Raw genomic sequence first — 18,036 nt, forward strand, 5'->3', positions numbered from 1 at the left:
CAAAGACCTCGCGACAACCGCGGACGTGAAACCTACAGTATTATCAGAGTCGAGCTTCTCCCATAATCAAACAGATGCAGCTTTGCTGGCCGCAAAAGACACACACGGTTCAAATGTTGCTGCTGCAGGCAAATCCGACAGAAAAGTCAAACCACTTCAGGAGCAGAGGAAGAGTTTTTGCGCAAAAGACATTAAAATTGCACCAATATTTTTACATGCAAGACAGCGCAGTAAATGTAAACGGAGCAGCGATGGGAAACAGGATCAGCCTGCAGAGGAGCTGCAGAAGTCGGTGCAGGATGTGGAAAGTCACCGGTGGTTATCGACTGTCTGTCACCTGTCACAGAGATGCAGAGGACAGTTGTCAGCATCAGATCTGCACAGCGGTCTGGAGGTGATCCAAACATCTAACCCTGCATTTCCAGTCAGAGCAGTGTTCAGCACTTTGCAGAAGAAAGCAAGTCTGCACGATTTTGGATCCTCAGGTGAGATTGAGTAAAAATCTGTTATTATTTTGAATGTGCATTAATTCCATGAGCATATAAGACTGTTCTAGCTGCTCTGTTGTGTGGTTTTACTCACTTAGTCATTATATGCACCGTACTGATGATTATTTATCAAAAATCTAATTATGGTAATATTGTGAAAGCACCATCCCTACAATATTGTTGCTATATTGATCGGCATTTGGTCAAAAATTATAATGATTAAATTGATTTTGTCCCTGTCGCCCAGCCTTAAGTTTTCCATATTTTAAGAATTTACAATATGGTATTTTAGAGAAAATGTTTTTCTGTTTGAAAACTGGCCACCGTTCACTTCCATTATTTGGGAAACTCTGCAACACTGTTTTCCTGTGAAACTCCAGCAGTGTTTTGTGAACTAAAAAACTAAACCCCACCTTCAATTGGCATGAGGGTGAGTACATAACGCTGAAATTTTCATTTTTGGCTGAATTATTCCTTTAAACTTTGAAACAATACTACTGTAAAAAAAAAAAAAAAGAAGAAGATTCTTGACATTTAGTTCGATACCATTGTAAAAAAGACAAATAAAGTCCTAGGTACACAAAACAATACATTTATTAATGGATATTGTATTGTTTGTAACAAGAGGTCTCTTCTTTAGCCTTCCAAATAAACTTGTGCTGCCATGTCCTCTCTCTCTATCCCAAATCAGAAAACTCCCTGAATCCAAGCTCTGTGCCGAAGAGGAAACGAGGAAATGAAAGCTCTGACAGGGCGCCCAAACGTCTCAGGTCTAGTCTCATTACAGAGGGTGCTGTTGGTTCGGGTCAGTGTCACATATCAGCGGCACAGGGTGTCCAGAAATCTCCTGTCCTGATGGTCAAGAGGCAGCCCAGGAGCAACAAACTCAGTCGCTCTCACAGACTGAGGCAGCGACGTGAGAACGCAGCACACCAGGTGAACATCTGCGAGCTGTACTCTGGATTGAAAAGTCACACAGAATCTGACAACCAGTCACTCAGACCCTCCGACGGTCTCCAAACAGGTAAACTTGTCATGTGCTGTTTGGTTTATAATACCTATAGCACGCTCTCATAAGCTTTCTGTAAATATTCACAGTCTTTAGATGACACTGACATGAACAGGAATATGAACATTACCTCACACTTCACTGCTACAAGATGTTTGAGGGAATGAGTGTTTGAGTTTTCTCAGGACATCATGTTAGTTGTACACCCTTTAAATTACAGGAAATAAAATTTATTTCCATTTCTTTTGTTTAGATTTAAGGTTTGAGGATGTCGTCTGGACAGACAAATACAGCCCTCATCATTCAAGGGACGTTATTGGCAACTCTGCCTCTGTGAATAAGCTACATAGGTAAGTTTTAAATAATGTCACTCTTCCACTGATATATTGGATTTAAAATCAGTGTGAGCAAAACCTTTTATGTTATTTTTCTATGGATTGCAGTTGGTTGAAGAAATGGAAACTAAGAGCCGACTGTGATGAAAGAAGAAAAACTGAAGAGCAGAAACAAACAGAGAACAGCAGTAGTAAGAGCTGGCATTTATCAGACAGACGTTATATCTAATGAGCCATGACTTAATATTTGTCACTTTTACTGCTTATTTTTGGGTGCGTCCCTGTGACTATAGTTTCATTTGAACGACTCTGGATTTCACAGAATTTTCCATGTGTGGTATTTTTGATTGAAAACAAGTGATGTGACTGTCCTCCTGTGTAGACTCATGGGATTGTGGAGACTTCCAGGGCGAGGCTGGGGCAGAGGACAACAGAGAGGAGCCGCTGTGTAACGCCATGCTGATGACAGGACCTCCAGGTGTGGGCAAGACTGCCGCAGTGTATGCCTGCGCTCAGGAGCTCGGCTTCAAGGTTGGAATCTAAGTAGACCAGTATCTTTGAATCCATGCTGCCAAATGCTGATGAGCTTTATCCACATCCACCTAAATAGATGTAATGTGCTGTGTGCTGAGGTAGATAGTTATGGCAACAGGAATAATTGATTTTCTGTAGATGTTTTTCTTTAGAGTGTATAAGCACTTACAGCGTTATAATGGAAGTTTATGATGAGCATGCTCACGCTTTATCATATCTCATAATTAGTTTAAAGCGGTTTTTGGGTTTAACCATTCATCACACAGATTTGGAGCACAATTCAACCATTTTTGATCGCTCGAGAATTGTTTAAAATGTCAGAAATTCCTCCAAAACACCACATTAAGACACCAAGACCTTAAGAGAGAAACACCACTGAAGAACTCTGTGCCAGTTTTATATTCACCAAAATTTAGCCTAACTTTTGAGTGTTATTTAACCAACTTCCCGATGAGCTAGCATGACATGGAACCAATGGATTCCTTAGGTCTTCTTGTTTGATATTATATCACTATCTTCACTCTGGCTGTTAAAGCCTGCTGCAGCCTCTGAATCCACTCATCACTTCCAGCAGACTTTGATTCGTGGAAAAGACCAGTATTAGAACAAGACATAAATTAACAGAAACATGAACATATATGTCAAATCAAATCCAAAGTATGGCTTGGAAGATGCTTTAGAAGAATATAAAACATCTAATCCTAACCCAGAACGCTGAAGAACAGATTAGAATAGTTTGCTCAGATTGTTACTCGTCAGTGATGACATCGTCTACACCATCTGCCACTTGACAAAATAATCCATAAATTAAAATAGTAATATACTACATGCCTTTATGCTTTCTGTAATCGTATGGCCCACACAAACATGACATGTCATATCATTTCAGAAATAAATATTCTCCTGTGAGATGAAACCTTGTTTTGTTCGGTACTCAATCTGCCATCTCTTTCTGTTGTTGATACTTTGCAGTGAGTTTCACAAGGTTCTAGACTGCTTTCACAGCAAATAATCGTCCAGAGATCATACTTAAATAAGTGGAATTGTTCTTTTTTTCCTTTTTCAATCAAAGGTGTTTGAGGTGAACTGCTCCTCACAGCGCAGTGGCTACCATGTTCTCTCTCAGCTGAAGGAGGCTACTCAGTCTCACCTAGTGGAGATCTCAGGGAAGGACCCACTGAAACCAACGTTCTTCAACAACTACAGCATGAAAAGCTCCACTCCCAAATCCGAGACTCTGCCTGGTAGGACAGAGATGATGAAAATACAACCTTCAAGTCCAAAAAATTATACAAAATCTTACTTAGTTACTTCCTTAGCCTAGCCTGCAACCAAAATAATTTAGTGAGAAGTTAAAAAAACTCACATTGTCATGTTTATGTAGTGTTCAAATGTAAATCTGTAGACAGTAATAACATATTTCACAAGCCTTTTTTGTATTCTTTTCATTTATAGGGAAGAATGTGCCTCCAAAAAATGTCACCTCTACCTCAAAAAAGAGAGCAGCACCGAACTTTGGCCGCTCCAGTCACAAAAGAAAAGTTAATCCAGCCACCGTCACTTTGGCCAACTACTTTAAGATGAAGGCCAAGGCAGATCACTTACACTTTAGTGGCCCGTTGCCATCTGACAAACCAGACAGCAAGACGTCAGTCAGCCCGTCATCAAGCTCTGATGAAGCTGTGCCACAGAACAAAAGGACAGCCACATCACTGATTCTGTTTGAAGAGGTAAACCATCTGGCAACGCCACACTGTGAGACGTATAATTTAATGGATATGAGGCCGCACATTAACCCAAGTTTGGTCTGTGTTTCTGATGCATTTGCAAACTGTCTGCTCCCGCAGGTTGATGTAATTTTTGATGATGATGTTGGCTTCCTCACTGCCATCAAGACTTTCATGACAACCACTAAAAGGCCTGTCATTCTGACCACCAATGGTAAATGAACACACCATATAATTTTGAACAGAGTAGATCTGAGGACATGCTGTGATGCAAATTCAATGTTTTCCTCAGATCCCTTATTCAGAGAGAGATTCAGCTGCAGCCTGGAGGAAATCATTTTCAGAACCCCACCAGCGGTAAGTTTTTATCTCTACAGCCTTCAGTGTGAAATGCATGCTTGTTTCCTGGGGTAGCTCACACTTTTCTTGTATGTTTGCGATGTGGCTGCTCAGTGTACTGTTAAAGGCTTCCCCCACACGCAGAATGATTACAGCAAATATGATCAAGAGTGACCCAGGTTATCATAAACTTATTCCATCTGTTTCCAAGGTGAATGTCTGTAGCTACCTGCAGCTGGTGGGTTTGGCTGAGAACATGCGACTGGAGTTGGACGACGTCAGCAGCCTCCTCAGTTTGTGCAGAGGTGACGTCAGACGCTGTCTGCTGCAGCTGCAGTTCTGGGTGCAGAGTGGGGGAAGACGGGCATCTCAGAGTGAAGGCTTGCCAAAGGAGCTGACTGGTATACAGTCCATGTTGCTTCAAAGAGATAGTTTGGATTATTTTGAGTGGCATTGTATGAAGTGCTTAAAAGTCAGTGTATTACCTACAGAAGATGGCAAGAAACAGCAGAAATCCCCGCGTAGAAAGCTAAGCAATGTACTGCTGTAGGCAGGGTCAGCGGCAAAACGTGTTTTAGCCTCAAAAAGACAGACCCGACAGCCTTTTATATAAGCCAGATATTACTGTCTTCAAACCAACCAGGCTCCATTGGAATTTCTGGTCTACCGTTGCTTCAATCAGTTAGTTTGTTTCTGTAATTTGTGTGACTTTGGTGTTTTAAAAGGTTAGGTCCGATTCACTGAAGTGAGCCTTTTTAAGTAGCTAAAACACATGATGCTGCTGCAGCTGTCCACAGCAGTACATGTCTTTAGCTTCCATGTTGCTCTGTTCCTTCTGCTTTTCAAAACTTGGTGTGTGTCAACTGGCATCTACTGTAGGTGATATTTTGAGTGTTGATAGGCCCTGTACCTCATGCAACCCCACTTCAAATAATCAGAACAATACCTTTTTTAATAAATCATAATCAAGCCTCCTTATAAACAAGGGGTTTGACACCGGGCACATTCAATTGCAGTACAGATTTGTAGGAATTTTCTAATTTTTCTTATCTATTTCTTTCTTATCTAGACTCAAATGTTACTGAAAGAGGAGACAATAAAGACTGCAGACTCACTCAACGTGACACAGGCTGCACTGCTAGCATGCTGGGTCTCCCTCCTGTGACCCAGAGTCAACTGCTGAACCTTCTAACGGCAAGTATTTATATCTTTTTGTAGTGTATATGTCCTTGAAAGAAAATGAACCTCATCTGTGAATTTTTTTAAACTTAATTCTTCAGTGTCAGTTCTGGTCTGAAGCGTACATGATGAAGCTCCTGAGGCTGCTCGCTGAGAGCTGGAGGACAGGTGTTCCTCTTCTGTACTCCAACCTGAAGCTCCTTTTACCCATCAGAGCCGGGGGAACATCTGTCTATTTCCCGGACAAGGGGGCCTGTTCTGGGCTGCAGAGTGAGCTGGCAACACCTGATCTTCTCATCCAGCAGCTAAATGGCAACATCAGTCCAGAAGTGTCAGCCACCAACAACAAATCTGTTAGACATATGTCCAGACTGAGCAGAGGGAAATACATCACAACAACTTTTGACACCACATCATCCTCCAGCTTGACACAAACTCCTCCAAGAACATCATTATTATCCATGAGGGCTCATTCAAGAACCTCAAGTTCAAGAGACAAACCTGAACAAAATGCAGGCAAAGTGGCAAACGGCTGTTTGGATGCCTTGACCAACCTCTTTGACCTTATGTCTTACCTTGACGCCACGATGCCTGCTGCAGCACCGCTTGTTTCAGGCTCATGCAGACCTGGGGCGTTTGTCTGGACAGGAGCTGAGATACGCGACGGCTTGTTGGATGAGGTGAGGGAGGAAGAGGGAAGAATTTGGAGCCAGGAGAGAGTGCTGGATGTTCAGGCTGCTGTTGAGGCTTTTGGATGTCGTAGGTGCCTGTGGCAAGTGTCCAAGGCATGGACTGAAGGCCAGCAATACACACAGGAAGTGGGACATGCACGGTGGGAAAGACAGAACCTCAGCTTTACTTTTCAGCCTCTTTGTGCACCAAGGTGAGTCTGTTCCCCACCTCAGCTGCTCAGTACTCAAACAGGTTGTTTAGTGTCTGTTATTTCAGTTTGTTAAATAATTTGTTCCATATTCTATTTCAGTTGTCCAGTCACTGTCATAACCTTTTTTTTGTTATTTGGATGTAATATAAAATAACTTGAAAAATGTCTTGCTATAACAAACTTTTACAACAATTTAACTTCTCTTTTATGACGTGACACTGATCCATTTTTCTTTTTATGATGTAACCACAATATACACTTTTGTACCTGTGCATTCATTTCCCAACGCTTTAAAAGCTTACTTGATTTCTTTTCTTTCTTGATTTTTGAGGACACTCGAGTCCCATGACAATGTACACGTCATTAAAAAGCAAAAACAAAAATGTCTGTTTTTCACCATGTCACGCCTGTCCCCTTCAGTGTGTCCCAAAGGAGATACGAGCTGAGCAGGACGGTGCTTGGCAATAATTACTTCACCCTGCTGGGGAACAGACGAGCTGTCAGTGTCGACTACATGCCGGTCCTCCGCTACATTTGTCGCTTTCAGAAGGCACAGCGACAGACAGATGAGCCAGTCAGGTGAGTCAAACACAACACAGCTTTAAATTCAGCTTCACTTCAGGAGGCCGACTGTTGTCAGTCCACATAATGAATCATTCAGAATGATAGAAATGTTTTAAATAAATGAAACCCAGTTTAACTCCAGGATAATAACTGCAGTCACATCACGGTAATCATTGTTACAAGAGTACTGGTAGTTGTTTCTTAAATCGCACTGCTTCCTCGCTAAGTTACCATTAGTTTTTGTTAAATCTCAGCCAACTAATATGATCAGTGAAGTCTTTCATTTGAATGAATTCATTTAAATCGGATGAAACCGTTTTTCTTTTTTTTTTCCTTTTTGACTATTTAATGTGATTTTGTACATCAAAACAATACTCGATATATTTGCAGACAAAATGCTAATTATTTATCCTTCACACTAGGAATCCGAACTACCTCAGCAGTGTACACCTGGGCCTCTCAAAGTCAACCATTCAGCTTCTGGCAGAAGATTTCTCATAGAGAGAGAAGAAACACTGTAGAACCTGACACCATCACAACCTCGCCTCACTGCAGTCAGTATTTATTTTATTGTGCCTTAATTTTACCTAAATACTGTCTTCATCTAAATACTGTCAAATGAACTTAAAGCAGCTGAGATGAGAAATCATGTTTTATTTACATATAAGTGCAACCATGGAAAGTAAATAAAAATATTATATTTTTGCAAATTATTTTGATATTTTTTTAAAGAATTTAAAACACTTTCATAATTCAGCTACTGGTGTGGGTTGCTGGTGAGATCAGTGCAGTATTTTTAACTTTGAGTTATTTCATAAATCTATAAAACTTAACAAAAAAAAAAAAAAAACAGGAGTGAAATTCCTCAGACAGCAAGAGGATGACAGACAGCTATAACTGTCCAAGTCAAACGTCGACAGCAGAAATAACAAAACATCGCAGCATCCCATCAAATAGCATCTGAGTGTTTTATGTAACAGTAAGAATAATCAATATTTCAATGTACCATCAACCACCACCAAATCTGTCCAAGGGGTAAACATTTGGTAACAGGGCTCAGAATGCCCCTCAGGAGGATTTGTTTAGTGGATGTAGTGCACAGTTGGAGCATGAAATCGGTCCATGTGGCAGCTAACTGGAAGATTCACTGAGCAGCTCGTAAAAAGCCACAGCCTGAAGAAGAGCGTCACACAGTTCGTCCCCTCCTTTTCTGCTGCCCATCTGAAAAGAATTCCTGTATTTCACCAGCAGCTCTGGTGGAAAGTTTATCCTGGGAATCTTCTGTGTCACCGACTCAGTCATCAACTGTCGGACTATCTGTGCACCGCTGGTCCGTGACTCGCCCACCATGAGTCCAAAGTGACGTCCCACAGCTGTACGCATCATGTTCAAGACTCTGCATAGGAAGGAAGAAAAAAATTAAGGAAACTTTGTGACAAGTCATTTCATGAACATTCACTGACTTCAAAACTTCTTCAAACAATTGCTGCAAAAAAAAAGGTCATAATTGATATGAAATCCATTTCTCCAACCTGGGAGGAATGTTGGCCTCAGGTGTCGAGTTCCTTGGCTCGAGCAGAGCAAACAGCATGGCCTCCACAGTCCTCATGTGGGCCATGACAGGGAACAGAGCCGTATTCTGAACTGAGATGGAGGATTTTTCTATTATGTAGAAGTCAGTTGATGGGAGGAGCGCCACAACTGTGGAGACCTGATGTCAGAAAAGAAAAATTGTACATAGGTATTTTCTCTGCAAAAACTCGGGCTCATTCAACTAGTCACTGTGTCAAATTTCAAGAACAGCATGGACTCTGACAGTCATACTCACATCGTGCAAGTAAGCAGAAGCCATGTACGTTCCCCTCAAGAAATTTGGGCATTCCACCTGTTGCCAGTCCAAAACTGTCATCCCACGGTCCACATGGGTCCAAGCAATTTTATTAGTCCCACAGACTATTGATACAATAGAATTGGCATCCTGTGTAGACAAGTACACAAAGTCCTGGGTGTTAACCAAGCAAAGAGGGTGTAACAAAAGATGCTTATCAGTTGTGGGAAATTTGAACTTAACCCATACAAGATATTTGCCTCTGCTGCATTAGTTTTAATAATGGTTGTTTTGAATCTCATAACTCCCACGACTTTATAAAAGCACAATACTAAATAGTAAGAATACCCCTTTAAAGTACGCCTTCAAAAATATTTTTCTTCTTGTTCCACCAGTTGGATATTTGAGCATCACTGTACAGTAATGCATGTGCACAGTTTGACAGAAGAAGCCCGTTTTCACATTTAGCTACTCAAAGTACAAAGTTTCCCTGGGTCCATGGGAAATAAGGGGTGGTTGAATTTATAGAAGTGTGATGTAGAATCTTTATGCCACCAGCGCACATGCACTGACAACGCAAGAGAGCAGGAAAATTTAAGAAATTAACAATTTGCATATTCATATATTTTGTGATTTTTATGAAGCTGAAGGAGTGGATGTCTTTCACAGGATTTTAATGTGTTGTGTAAAAAATATCAGAACATAATACTTCTGGGGAAGGGTAGTACACAAGGGTAAAAAAAAAAAAAATTGTTATTATTTTGAGAACTTCTGTAATTGCCATATGATTCACGATTAGTAGGGCTGATCTTTTTCAATCACAGTTTTCATTTTCATTGAAAAATAATAATAAAATCATTATTATGTGACATTTGTTTTGGGTCCGACCAAACAAGCATGTTTCTTTAATCTGGAAAACAAGATCTGTAGGCCAGGGCATCTCTGCACCTCTACAATATTTAATCATAATGCTGTTTTGTCACATACTTTTCCCTCAACAAGAAATTGCAGTTTCTGTGATGTGGATATTGCACTTGTCCATGTTGTGATTTTTGCTCATGTTTTGATTAATTGTGCAGCCCTAATGTAAACCAAATCCCACAGTTTAAAACTTGTATAACTTAAATGTGGACCAGAGCAGCAATGTGAAGCTGATCAGGGACCCCTGTCACCCCTGTCTTCCCATCACTGACTCAACCCAAAGAAAGTCTCTGCTCAGCCACCCTGCTTCATTTCATGTTTGAAATTCTACAATGAGCATTTTCTCATTAAGACGTAAGCATGTATGTGAAAACTCTGACCAATCAGAGCCTCACCTCCAGCCAGGACCTGTCAACCTCTGGCCTGATGAACTTGGCCAGCTGAATCTTCACTTTCTTCTCTCTTTTCACTGGGTTGAGGATGGAGTTGAAAACCGTGACAGCACTTTTGTGCTTCAGCAGCGGTACATTCACCACACTCTCCAGAGTTTTAAAGGGTCCGTTTTTAGTCCTGTACTCCACAATGTTGACCGACTTGCGGCCTCTCAGGAGCTTGACTCCGGCCAGCTCCGACGGTGAAGCGGTGTTGAGCAGCTGGAGGATGGTGTCTCGTTGCTCCGAGGTGTAGCACGCATCCAGCGGTCTGTTGTCGTCTTTGCAGGGCGCAGAGGTGGAGGTGAGGGCGGCGTCCAGGGTCTCAAAGCCTGCCACGGGAACCCGGCTCCGCCAGCAACATGTGCACTGGAGGTACCGCAGCTCCAGCTCCGGAAGAGAGCAGTGAGGAGGTCGACGGAATAAACCAGGCTGCCCCGCATACTGGCCTGCAGAGAAAATACAAAAGTGCATTTAGACAGAATAAAACCTGTGACAACTCCAAACACGTGAGTAGAGAGCCATCGTTTAAGTTAATGTGATCTAACGTTACAAATAGAGACTCAGTGGCTTCGGATAGTCACTAAAATGTATAAAATAGATGGAAATGCTAATATAACCAATAACAAGTAACATTTGCTAAGTAAAGTTAGCAATTAAAGCTACCGAAGTTAAATTGGCTTAACATTGCTAAGCTAGCCTGTCATTTCAAATTTATACAAACAGTGAATGTCAGTTTACAACAAAAACCTACTTCTCTGTGCGACCGACGATAGAAATCGTCTGGCGAACCACATCATCGTTAATTAAAACAGATAATCGATGGTTTTTGCTACAACATCGTGAAGACTGAACAACTTTGCCCTTTGATTGGTGTCCCACGGGTTTCAACCCGCCGGCTTGACCACAACACCACTTCAATTGGTTCCGGAGTGCTTCTTGTGTTTCTTCTTCTTCTCTCTGTTTAAAGGCGGACTCCGAACCGACGTTAAAGCTGTTTACCGCCGCCTACTGTATGGCAGTGAGTAGAGTCATTGCGCTAATTTATATGGTGTCGATTTGTCTATTACTGAGTTTCTTTGGTATATATTTTCTTCTGCTTCCATACATTAAAAACCGTGGAGTCATATTTCCACATTTTAAAAATTATTTTATTTATTTCTCTTCATATTTCCACCTTCTTTTAATTTACTTATTTATCTTTTATTTCTTTCTCTTCATATTTCTACGTTTTCTACACTATTTTTTGTGGCACCTCTGTGACTACATAAGACACACCTTAGTGTTGTGCAATACAGTTCAACAGCACCAGTTTTTTTTTTCACCCACACTAATTAAAATATGAGAATGCAGCTAACAAAGTAATGCAACACTGAGAGGAATCATTCTGCTGATTAAAAAGTACTTTAAGTTTATTTTTACTCATTTTAATTTATTGTAAAAAAAAAATGCTTAAATTAACAGATTTTAATTAAAGATATTTACAGTGTACTTCACAGAACATGTAAGCATCTTGCTCACATCAGTTTAGCTATGAGTCTATTAGCCTGATCCAGTAAGTCAGTCACCCTGTTACGTGGTGACGTCTGTTTCACTTCCTTTCTCTGTTATTTCTGGACCTCTGCGTTTGTGTGCAGAACAATAAACTTCATGATGCTGTGCTGGTAAGAGGAAATGCTGGCCCACTGGCTGCTGAGAACAAATGATGTTTTTCACCTGCTTCAGAGCTCCATACCATTCACCGTGTAGAATCAGGATGGAGTTAATACCGAGTAGATCTGTTGTTTGGACTCAGCTGTCAGTCTGACAGAAGCAAACTACCTACACCTATGGCCAGTCTGGAAAGAAATAATAAAATCATGTTTGATTTGGTGCAACAGCCTGGTAACAACGTGTGTGCTGATTGTGGAGCTCCTGGTGAGTACGCTGACAAAGATTCATCTACAGAATAAAATAATTTCGATATGATATCGACATCATTGGACCGATTTCCAACAATACATGTTTTGTCAAGATCATTCTGCCTGATTTCTGTGTAAACGAACATGTTCTCTTCATGAAAGTATAAAGAAAGGTAAACAGAAACGTGGGTCATCGGGCCATGTGATGTTGTTTGTTAGCAGAACTATTATCTAAAGGTGTATTTCATATCCAAGTCACGTTTTCTAATAACTTTTCAGAAGGGGAAGAGGCAGCTGTTGTATATCTGTGGTATGACCTCACTGTTCCTCCTGTAACTGTTTTTCACCACCACTGACAAGGACAATAAAGTCTTTTTCTGAGTGAAAGACAAACAAGAAATTAAATACTTGATAAATTCACTATTCAATTTACCTTTTACAGATTTTATTGTTCTTGTCACTTTCACTTTAAGTATGGTCTCGTATTGTGGTCTGTATACGCTGCTCACACAAATAAAGTTTGTACTGCATTTAGTTCCCTCTCATAGTATAAATCTTGCAATGTGTTATTGCTCACAGATCCTGACTGGGCGTCCTGCACTCTTGGTGTCTTTGTGTGCCTGAACTGTTCAGGGATGCATCGTAATTTGCCTTCTGTCAGCAGAGTGAAATCCATACGTCTGGATCGCTGGGAGGATTCACTAGTACAGGTAATGGTTTGTAATTAGTATTTATTTTATCTGGATAGTTAAAAACATGCATTTATTTCTTTTTCAACTTACATTTTTCTATATTGAAAATTTGCACTGTCTCCATAAAGACACCTTCCAGTGAAAGTCACCTTTTAAACCTGGTTAATGTGTCCATGTGGTGTTTTTCATGTGTTACAAGACATATCAGGAGTGAAATAAGCAGCAAGCGCCATGTCTGACCATTTCTTGCTTTGAAACTGCAGTGAGCAATGGCAATCTCAAAAAAATAGATTCAATCAGGCTGGGTATATGATGTCATAAACTGAAGGGGAGGGGGGGTACTGTGTTAGTGTTGTGGTATCAAAAGAGGCGTGACATAACACAACAGCACACTGCTCAACTAATGATTTTGCTCATCTGCTCTTTTCATATCACACGTAAATCTGATAACCTCCTGAATTTAATGTGTAAAGCTTTATATGTGCTCCTGGATAAATGGGGTGATGCCTCTGCAACAACTAAAATTAACATGATCATCCTGTGTGATGATCTGCGAGGAGGATTTCTCTCCTGTCTGCTTAGTGCACACAGCACTGTGTCAACGTGAAAGTGCCCGCTCGTCTCTCTCCCTGTCTGTTTAAACACAGCTGATGAATATGTGGAATAACTACATAATTTAAAGAACGCAGTCACAAACGGCAGTGAACATGTAACTCTGGCGAGCCCTTTTACACAGACGGTGATCCGGCTCTGTCACGGCTCTGTTACTACCTCCACTGGGAGATCGGAGGTGGAATGAAAATGACTCCCCATTCCACTTAAGTGATTTTCATACAGGACTGGACAGGCTGTCTAAAAGAGGGGAGACAGAGAGCAGCGGTGTCAACCAAGCTACGTATGAATGAGGAGAGGTAGTGGAATTAATGAGAACAAAGCACTGAATCAGAGAAATCAAATTTTGTTTGCTGATTGTCTCATGACAGTTAATGTGTGTACCTAAACCCCACCCTTGGACAAAGATACACTCAGACTTGAAGCTTTTTATACAAACAGAGAGGTATTCGTAGGTCGCTAGGTTTTTATAGAGTTCTGAAATGATACCCTGTATGCTGTTAATGGCTGGGGGCTTCACACCACTGCTGCCCAAAGGCTGATGCTACAAGCCACAAACAGAGCAAAATGAGAAAATATGAGCAGAAGGCAGGGTCTCTGCAGATATATGCACCGCTACACACGTACAGTTTTTCAAGTCTATACAAATCTAATCTGTCCACCATGGTAATACTCTTTTTTTGCAGTACAATCTGATCTCAACATGGATGCATGTGTTGTCTGTAATCTCATGAGGTGTGTTTGGATAACATTTACTGAGTAGACCTGCTCTCCAAAGCATATACAAGCGAAGCAAAAATAAGCTAATGAATATTAATTGTCTTGTTATAACTTCTCATACGCAGTTCATGCAGGAGAGCGGAAATTCTGCAGCCAAAGCCATTTATGAGAAGTGTGTCCCTGCCTTCTTCTATCGGCCACAACAAAAAGACTGTGTGTGAGTGACTGACAACATGTTCACCTCATTAGTGGAAGTGAAGAATCCATAAATAGTCTATTTAGTGAATGGGAGTGGAGTGGAGAGGTACAGAAAGAGGAACAAACAGTAGGACTTGGGTACAGAGGTAGAGCTACAACTACAAACAATATGAATTAGACTCATTCATCAGTGACAGGTCCACACCTTTTCAGTGGCTGGTATTTATTCAAATCCATAATGGGGGTTTTGTTTTGTTTTTAGTGTTCTTAAGGATCAATGGATCCGTGCAAAGTATGAAAGAAGAGAATTTACAGGAGAAAATAGCCACTTTCAGCCAGCTTATAGCTCAGGTAATTATCTTTATTATACTCTTCCCATCAGAAAAATATTCATTTATTTCTACGCATAAGATGCAGTTTAGGTCCACCTCATCTCTTTGATTTATTTCATGCGTCAAACCCAGAACTGTTTGAATCAACACTATGGAAGAAGGGCAAAGACAACAAGCAATTTCTAAAGAGGATCTTCCTGCTGTCCCAGAAAGACTTCACCCTCAGATACTTCATTAAAGAGGATGTGAGTAATTCTTTTGCCATATCATCATCTAGTGTACAATGTTTTGTGAGCATACACACACTGTAAGTCATACAGTCAAATGCATTTTTGTTTCTGATCATTTGAAATTCTTTCTCAATCCTCTTATTAAAACCAAACAGTCAAAAGTTCCCAAAGCTGTCATCTCCATGAAGGACCTGAATGCAGTTTTCCAGCCAGAGAAGATCAGTCATGCTCACGGTCTGCAGATCTCCTACCTGCATGGAGAACGTATGAGGAATCTGTTTGTTTATCACGAGAAAGGACAGGTGAGCTCAAGTGCTATTGTGGTATTTTATTTCCACTTAAATGTCTTGACTTGGCGAACGTAGCATGCAAACAGTGTAGTATGGACACCAAATCAGTTCATGTATAGAACCTTCTTACATGTGAATCTCAGCTTGCTGTTAGATCTGAGAAGAACTGATCCAAGGTCAGGAGGCTGTGCAACACTTACCCAATATTATATTGTATTCTGGCTTGGGTTACCTAAGCTGTGTAAAGCTTGGGTGAAGTTCATGTATTCCGGATATGTCTGATGCCTTGCAGGTAATTGTGTCTTTCTTCAATGCTATTCGAGCAACACGCTTGGCATACCTCCAGAAGAAACACCCTACTCTTCGAGATCATGATGTGAGACAATGTTTTTTTTTAATATATTTAGTTCTGATAAATTGTTAACTTGATAGTTTTGGTTATTTGTAGTGGTGCTGTATTACTTACAGCAGATGGTGGCAGGCACATCTACAGAAGAAGCAGCAGGAGTAACTGTGTAGGAAGTTAAAAAATGCACTGTGGACGCATTCAGCAGCAAAACATATTTTAGCCACCTCAGTAAAGGCCCACCTAAAAAAAGCTGTGTTTATGTGTATGCAACATTTAGAATATTTTCACTGCATTACCTTGACGTCCGACAGCCTCTTCTGACAGGAAACTGCAGTTTTAGCCACACGAGTCTGTTGGCTTTGGAGAGGGTGATATTTGGCTTACTTGATGGCACTTTCCTGCCAGAAAAGGCTGTCTGATGGCAAAGTAAAGTGATGAAAATATTCTAAATATAACGTGCATTTAAACTGATATTGATTTTTTGGGATGACTAAAATATGTTTTGCTGCTGAGCCTGTCCACAAGCATATCACTAAGCTTCCCGGTACACCTCTCTGCTTCTCCAAACTGGAGGCGAGCCAATCATTATCTGCTGTATGCAATACACTCACTATGGATAAATACAAACCCCACTTGAAAATATCAAAACTATCCCTTTAAAGTGTCAAACTACAGCTCCTGTTCAGTTAACGGTGCCATTTGTGTGTCTTTGCACAGTTAATACCTCAGATAACAACAGAATGCCTGAAGGAGGGGTACATGGAGAAAACTGGCCCAACGGTCCGTCTACATTTTTTTTGCATAAATTAATTAGATTTATTTACCTTTGATACAGCTGCCAAATTAATTTGACTCACTGTCTTCTATTTGTTCCTCTCTCCCTGTGTTGATGAACCTTGTGTGTTTTCAGCAACGGGAGCCGTTCAAAAAGAGATGGTTCACACTGTGCTCAACGAACAGGAAGCTTCTATATTTTAAAACTCCCCTGGTAATTAACATATATTATATATGACAGTGTCTACAGTGTGTGTGTGTGTGTGTGTGTGTGTGTGTGTGTGTGTGAAAAGTGACTGTGCAAACCTAAAATTAACCACATTGGTGTAAATAGCTGAATAGCTGCTCTCTCATTCGCCCATTTGGGTGCAAATAAACACTCTGTTAAAGTTTATATATAACTTTTTAACTTTATATATATATTTATAATTTATATATATGATATTAACTACCAATACTAACAGTTAGAAAAATTATTACGCATTCGAACAAATTACATTATTTGGAAGTGGACAAAATTTTCAGGTTTCAGTAAAATGCAGACATCATGAAACAGTTCATAGTTCAATTAATTCTAGTCATGATTTTCTTTTGTTGTCACTGTTAGGATGCCACAGAGCTGGGTGCTGTCTTCATCGGCACAGAGAGCCACAGTTACTCTGTTTCAGGGAGCAGCGGCCGGAGCGCGAGGGGAGGCCGGTGGCACTGTAGCATCACGCTGCAGACTCCAGACAGGCAGTTTGTGTTCATGTGCGAGCAGGAGCAGGAGCAGACAGAGTGGCTGGAGGCCTTCAGACAGGTCATCTCTCAACCCATGACCCCAGAGGACTATGCCAGTAAGATACTGTTGTTACGTCCGATACAGCTCAGCTAATATCCTTCTTGTGTTTATCTGATGGCATAACCACGAGGCCCATATGTGATCCACTCCTAACTCTTGCTCTTTGTACTGTTACTGTAGATGAAGCCAACTTGAGAAGAGGGAAATAACCACCTGCTGGTTTGTAGGAGATCGAGATGCAATACGTATCTTTTTGGGACATAACTGACTGACGGCTTTACCTCCAAAAGATGTTCCTTGAACCTGTCAGTGGGGATAAAAAAAAAAATTGGAGACAATCTCTCTGTCTAAGTGGCAGGACTGCTTGACAACACTGATCAAATATTAAACTTTGCACAGAGTACAGTGTGACACCTGGAGGAGCAGTATCACTTGAATTTATTGTCATTGACACAATGACTCATGAAAGAATTCTTTGTAATACATTGGAGGCAAATACGGTATTTATTAAAAGCAAGGCATAATTTGCTAGTAGTTATTTTGTATGTTATGTTATCTGTTTAACTCAGTTTGCACATTTTGAAAAGATTAGGTTTGTCTTTCTCACACAATGTTTCATTTAAACTGTATAGTTCTGTGAAACACTCATATTTTTTAATAAATTTAATACACAATTGATCTCTGCTTTGAATATTCTACCAGTTTACTAATATGTATATATACACACTTATGTATATAAAGACTCTACCATGGAGCAGTTAGTCTGTGATGGTTAGCAGTTTTTGTTAATACTGTTAAGCACACCTGAGCTGAAAGGCAAAATCATGATATTTAATCTTGAGGCCCTATGTAGTTATAATTTCCATTAATGTTGTGTTTACATGATGCATTTCTTTATATAGAATTGTGCTTAATACAC

At 40.5% G+C, this 18,036-nt stretch overlaps 3 protein-coding genes across 3 annotated transcripts; 2 read left to right on the forward strand and 1 right to left on the reverse strand.

Annotated features, from left to right (window-relative positions):
- The first annotated feature begins 113 nt into the window (after positions 1-113).
- On the forward strand, positions 114-7,768 carry atad5b (ATPase family AAA domain containing 5b). Its single transcript, XM_084715594.1, is given in 15 exon segments — positions 114-149; positions 152-485; positions 1,180-1,512; positions 1,751-1,847; positions 1,941-2,023; positions 2,215-2,363; positions 3,439-3,610; positions 3,822-4,096; positions 4,214-4,307; positions 4,386-4,450; positions 4,644-4,833; positions 5,502-5,626; positions 5,713-6,494; positions 6,915-7,073; positions 7,481-7,768. Coding segments are annotated over 15 exon segments (2,973 nt in total). The 3' UTR covers positions 7,560-7,768.
- tefm (transcription elongation factor, mitochondrial) lies at positions 7,693-11,201 on the reverse strand. The gene is made up of 5 exons (XM_084715593.1): positions 10,993-11,201; positions 10,203-10,687; positions 8,887-9,036; positions 8,591-8,769; positions 7,693-8,454 (listed from the first exon to the last, which is right to left on the reverse strand). The coding sequence occupies exons 1-5, from the start codon at positions 11,036-11,038 to the stop codon at positions 8,190-8,192; spliced, it is 1,125 nt and encodes a 374-aa protein (XP_084571719.1). The 5' UTR covers positions 11,039-11,201; the 3' UTR covers positions 7,693-8,189.
- A 583-nt stretch (positions 11,202-11,784) lies between these two features.
- On the forward strand, positions 11,785-17,362 carry LOC146330118 (arf-GAP with dual PH domain-containing protein 2-like). The gene is made up of 11 exons (XM_084713225.1): positions 11,785-12,155; positions 12,719-12,849; positions 14,289-14,380; positions 14,624-14,712; positions 14,826-14,938; positions 15,079-15,225; positions 15,506-15,589; positions 16,280-16,342; positions 16,473-16,550; positions 16,944-17,172; positions 17,298-17,362. Exons 1-11 carry the CDS (start codon positions 12,068-12,070, stop codon positions 17,324-17,326), a joined length of 1,143 nt encoding a protein of 380 aa, XP_084569351.1. The 5' UTR covers positions 11,785-12,067; the 3' UTR covers positions 17,327-17,362.
- Positions 17,363-18,036: the final 674 nt, after the last annotated feature.

This window comes from Lutjanus erythropterus, chromosome 3 (genome assembly GCF_056507025.1).
Source record: "Lutjanus erythropterus isolate fLutEry1 chromosome 3, fLutEry1.hap2, whole genome shotgun sequence".
NCBI lineage: Eukaryota > Metazoa > Chordata > Actinopteri > Lutjaniformes > Lutjanidae > Lutjanus > Lutjanus erythropterus.

Bases quoted from the DNA above. Each gene is read 5' to 3' on its own strand.
- LOC146330118 (XM_084713225.1), top strand. From the start codon at position 12,068: ATGGCCAGTCTGGAAAGAAATAATAAAATCATGTTTGATTTGGTGCAA. The intron at 14,713-14,825 runs GTAATTATCTTT...CGTCAAACCCAG, and splicing joins TCAGCCAGCTTATAGCTCAG to AACTGTTTGAATCAACACTA. The intron at 16,551-16,943 runs GTAATTAACATA...TGTCACTGTTAG, and splicing joins TATATTTTAAAACTCCCCTG to GATGCCACAGAGCTGGGTGC.
- tefm (XM_084715593.1), bottom strand. From the start codon at position 11,038: ATGATGTGGTTCGCCAGACGATTTCTATCGTCGGTCGCACAGAGAA. The intron at 10,688-10,992 runs GTAGGTTTTTGT...TTTTCTCTGCAG, and splicing joins ATCGTCGGTCGCACAGAGAA to GCCAGTATGCGGGGCAGCCT. The intron at 8,770-8,886 runs GTGAGTATGACT...TTCTGACATCAG, and splicing joins CTTCTGCTTACTTGCACGAT to GTCTCCACAGTTGTGGCGCT.